The sequence below is a fragment of the Penaeus chinensis genome, chromosome 4 (assembly GCF_019202785.1).
Source record: "Penaeus chinensis breed Huanghai No. 1 chromosome 4, ASM1920278v2, whole genome shotgun sequence".
Classification (NCBI taxonomy): Eukaryota; Metazoa; Arthropoda; class Malacostraca; order Decapoda; family Penaeidae; genus Penaeus; species Penaeus chinensis.
This window is the reverse complement of record NC_061822.1, coordinates 37,947,448-37,952,447: the sequence shown is the minus strand read 5'-3', so window position 1 is coordinate 37,952,447 and position 5,000 is coordinate 37,947,448. Positions and strand designations below refer to the sequence as shown.

At 35.7% G+C, this 5,000-nt stretch overlaps 1 protein-coding gene across 1 annotated transcript in view; it reads left to right on the top strand.

Moving 5' to 3' along the window:
• LOC125024947 (polypeptide N-acetylgalactosaminyltransferase 2-like) overlaps positions 1-5,000 on the top strand; it is a 111,418-nt gene that overhangs the window by 100,546 nt on the left and 5,872 nt on the right. Inside the window, exons 8-14 of the mRNA XM_047612744.1 lie at positions 24-145; positions 1,011-1,186; positions 1,401-1,504; positions 1,924-2,143; positions 2,974-3,184; positions 4,652-4,768; positions 4,943-5,000. The exon at positions 4,943-5,000 is cut by the window's right edge and continues 109 nt beyond it. Of these exons, the coding sequence (XP_047468700.1) occupies positions 24-145; positions 1,011-1,186; positions 1,401-1,504; positions 1,924-2,143; positions 2,974-3,184; positions 4,652-4,768; positions 4,943-5,000 (1,008 nt within the window). The remainder of the gene's footprint in view (positions 1-23; positions 146-1,010; positions 1,187-1,400; positions 1,505-1,923; positions 2,144-2,973; positions 3,185-4,651; positions 4,769-4,942) is intronic.

Here is a 5,000-nt window from a genome sequence, read left to right as displayed (position 1 = left end):
GTTCTTCCTCTCTTGTTCGCCAGGTTTAATGAGGTCACGTGTTCGAGGAGCTGACGCGGCCACAGCTCCTATCCTCACGTTCCTGGATTCCCACTGTGAATGTAATCAGCATTGGCTGGAACCCATGCTGGAGAGGGTGACGGAGGTACGTAGTGTGTGTGGTGTAGGTTTATATGTGTGGGTGTATTGGAGGGGGGGGGGGGGAAGAGGAAAGGAAGAAGGAGAGGAAGAGATAAGGGAAAAGGTAGAGGAAGATGAAGAGGAAAGGAAGAAGGAGAGGAAGAGATAAGGGAAAAGGTAGAGGAACTGGAAGAGGAAAGGAAGAGGGAGAGGAAGAGATAAGGGAAAAGGTAGAGGAAGAGGAAGAGGAAAGGAAGGGGGAGAGGAAAAAATAATGGAAATGGTAGAGGAAGAGGAAAGGAAGAGGGAGAGGAAGATATAAGGGAAAAGGTAGAGGAAGAGGAAAGGAAGAGGGAGAGGAAGATATAAGGGAAAAGGTAGAGGAAGAGGAAGCGAAAGAGGGATAGGGAGAGAGAGAGAGAGAGAGAGAGAGAGAGAGAGAGAGAGAGAGAGAGAGAGAGAGAGAGAGAGAGAGAGAGAGAGAGAGAGAGATTGATTGATTGATTGATTGATAGATAAAGAGAGAGAGAGAGAGAGAGAGAGAGAGAGAGAGAGAGAGAGAGAGAGAGAGAGAGAGAGAGAGAGAGAGAGAGAGAGAGGGGGAGGGGGGGAGAGAGGGAGAGGGAGGAGGAAGGGAGGGAGAGGGAGAAGGAGGGAGAATAATAAGAAGAGAAAGAGAGTATCTGTATCTGTCCGCGTCTGCATTTCTTCATTTACACATTCCGCTACAGAGGGTATGAAGATTACCACAGGAACCGCTCTCATTGCATCATCACACGACCCCCCTCCCCCCCATCCCCAAAGCATTGCGTGACGCCACTACTCTCCATATGCAAATTTCCAAAGGATGAAGCTCCCCTCCACTAATCAAGGCTCTGATTGGCCAACAGGACCGAAAGCGCGTAGTGTGTCCCATCATTGACGTCATCAGCATGGACACCTTCCAGTACATAGGAGCTTCAGCCGACCTTCGAGGTGGATTTGACTGGAATCTGGTCTTTAAGTGGGAGTACCTGTCCAGCGAAGAGAAGAAGAAGAGGCAGAAGGACCCGACTCAGGTTATAAAGTAAGTTGGGAGGAGAACAGAGGGGGCCTTCTGGTTGCGGTTGTGAATATGTATGTTTATAGTTGCGCTTTGCAGATTGCAGTTTTTAACTTTGGTCCCTTTTTTGTACGTAAGTTATATAACTGGAATGTCATGTGTGTTTAAAGTTCAGAGATTTATTAGTATTTTTATACTAGGTGTTTCTCATATGTTTTTTTTATTGATTTATTTACAGAACTCCCATGATTGCCGGTGGTCTTTTTATGATTGATAAATCATACTTCGATGAACTTGGCAAATATGACATGGCGATGGACATTTGGGGAGGAGAAAATTTAGGTATAAAACATTTCCGTTGTAACTGAAGATACTCATATATATATATATATGTGTGTGTGTGTGTGTGTGTGTGTGTGTGTGTGTGTGTGTGTATATATATATATATATATGTATATATATATACATACAAACATTTATATATACATTTATATATACACTTACCAATATACACATATATATATGTATAACATTATATATGTGTATATATATGTGCGTGTGTGTGTGTGTATGTGTGTGTGTGTGTGTGTGTGTGTGTGTGTGTGTGTGTGTGTGAGTGTGCATATATATATATATATATATATATATATATATATATATATATATATATATATAAACACGCACGTGTATACACCGATCATTCTTCCTATACACTACCCACGTTATATAGACCCTATATACACGTCAAACTCCTTCGGCAGAGCTGTCGTTCCGCGTGTGGCAGTGCGGAGGCAGCCTGGAGATCGTCCCCTGCTCCCGCGTCGGCCACGTGTTCCGGAAGCAGCACCCTTACACGTTCCCCGGCGGCTCCGGCACCGTGTTCGCGAGGAATACCCGGCGGGCGGCGGAGGTGTGGATGGACGACTACAAGAAGTACTACTACTCGGCCGTCCCTCTCGCCAAGAGTGTCAACTTTGGGAAGTGAGTTCGGGGGGAGATTTGTGCGTGTTGGACTTCCGTGGTGTGTGTATATATATATATGTGTATATATGTATGTATATATATATATATATATATATATATATATGCATATATACATATATGCATATATACTGATTAATGACGTACATAGGTCTACTTGCAAGCGTACATACATACATGCATGCATGCATACATACATAAACACACACACAAACACACAAAAGACACACACACACATAAAAGACATACACAAGACACACACACACACACATAGAACACACACACACACATACAAAACACACACACACAAAACACAAACACACAAAAACACACACACACAAAAACACACAACACAACCCCACACACACACACACACACACACACACACACACCCCAACAAACACCCACACACCCACACACCACACACCCACAAAAGACACACAACCACACATACACACAAACCAAAACCACACAAAACGCAACACACACACAAAACACACTCTCCCTTACCGCTCTCCTCGCACCTCTCCCTCCCCCTATCTCTCTCTCTCTCTCTCTCTCATCTTCCTCTCATGTCTCTCTCTCTCTCTCTCTTCTATCCTCTCTCTTCACTCTCTCTCTCTCTCTCTCTCCTCTCTCTCTCTCTCTACATCCATCTCTCTCTCTCTCTCACTCTCTCTCTCCTCCGATCCTCTCTATAGATATCTAATTCAACTATACACGAGCTACATCAAATAAACAAGGTATAATATGAATTCAAATATTCTCCAATCAACGCAATATATACATCCATCAAAACGCTGTATACAAAACACCCCTTTCAACAAAAGCACCAGAATTCGCATTGAACTGCGCAACAAACTGAAATGCAACAACTTCAAGTGGTACATGGATAACGTGTACCCAGAGCTCACAGTACCCAACGCTGGCCACGCTACCTTCGGAGTCTTCAAACAGGGACTGAAGTGCATGGATACGCTTGGACACCGCGCCGAGGGAACCATAGGCTTGTACGCTTGTCACGGAACAGGTGGAAATCAGGTAAGGGGAGAGGAGAGTGGATAGTGTTTGTTTTTCTATTATTATTATTATTATTTTATTATTATTAATATTATTGATTGATTTATTTATTTTGGTTTGTAAAAGAAAAGGATGGAGAGAGGAAAAAGGGAGGTGTGGGTGGGAAAGGAAAGGGTGAGGATTTTTTTTTTCGGTTGTTTAGGGTTTATATGTTTTTTTTATAGTATTGTTTATGTTTATCTCTCTCTCAAAATAAATTGTTTTTGTTATCATCATCATCATATATTTTTTTTACCATTATTGATATTATTATTATTATTATTATTATAATTATTATTATTATAATTATTATTATTACTATTATTATCATTATTATTATTATTAATCATTATTATTACTATAGGTATTATTATTACTGTTAGTATTATAATCATTATTATTATTATTATTGTTATTATTATAATTATTATTATAATTATTGTTGTTATCATCATTATCATTAATTGTTACTATTATTATTAATGTTGCTGTTGTTATTGTTTTTCTTCTAATTATTATTATTATTATTAATTTTATTATTATTACTATTACTATTATTATTATTATTATCATTATTATTATTATTATTATTATTATTATTATTATTATTATTATTATTATTATTATTATTATTATTATTATCATCATTATTATTATTATCATCATTATTTTTGCTGTTATCATTATTGTCGTTATTATCATTATTCTTATTTTTGTTATTATCATCATTATCAATATCATTGTTATTGTTATTTTCTTAAAATTGTTAATACTTTATTCTCATAAATACTGTTATGAGTGTTGTTGTACTACTGCTACTGTTATTATTTTTATTGTTATTATTATTATTATTATTATTATTATTATTATTACATCTTGTTGTTGCTGTTGCTGTTGTTTTGTTATTATTAGTATTGTTGTTGTTGTTATTATTATTATTATGATTATTATTATTATTATTATTATTATAGTTATAATTATAATAAAAATAGCAATTATTATTATTATTATTATTATTATTATTATTAATATTATTAATATTACTATTATTTTTTAAATTATTATTATTATTTTATTATTATTATTAGTATCATTATTAGTATTATTAGTATTATTATTGTTATTATTTCTATTATTTTTATTATTATTACTACAACTACTACAACTACTATTACTACAGCTGCTGTTGCTACTGCTACTATTATTACTATTACTATTACTACTAACAATAGTATTACTGTTACAATTACTACTAACTATACTACAACTACAACTACCACAGTTTCTATTATTACTATTACTGTTATTATTTTTATTTATTTATTAACATAATTTTTTTTATATTTTGATAATTTGCATTAAAAAGAATGACGGTTCATATATATATTTTTTAAATCCAGCATGCTCTGTAGCCCTAATAAATTTTTCATTGAAGCAATTTCTTTATAGGAGTGGGCAATGACACGTGATATGCTCATCAAACACAGCGAATTATGCCTAACTCTACCAGAACCCAGAGGAGGAACAGTTCTTATTCTGGAACCATGTCAAAATAATGATTTGCAGGTTAGTGCAATGCATATTTCAGTATGATATTGGATACAGCAGGAAAACGCGCTTGTGTTTAAACAGATATACATACTTGTTTGTAGAATATCATGATATTGGAGAATTGATAAGGAAGAGAATGGACAATATAGTGAAATCAAATAAAACGAATCCCCTTTTCTGTTCTTTCAGAGATGGGTCCGCACAGATGGAGATCGCTTGATCAAATCCGAAGGCCACAATTTATGCA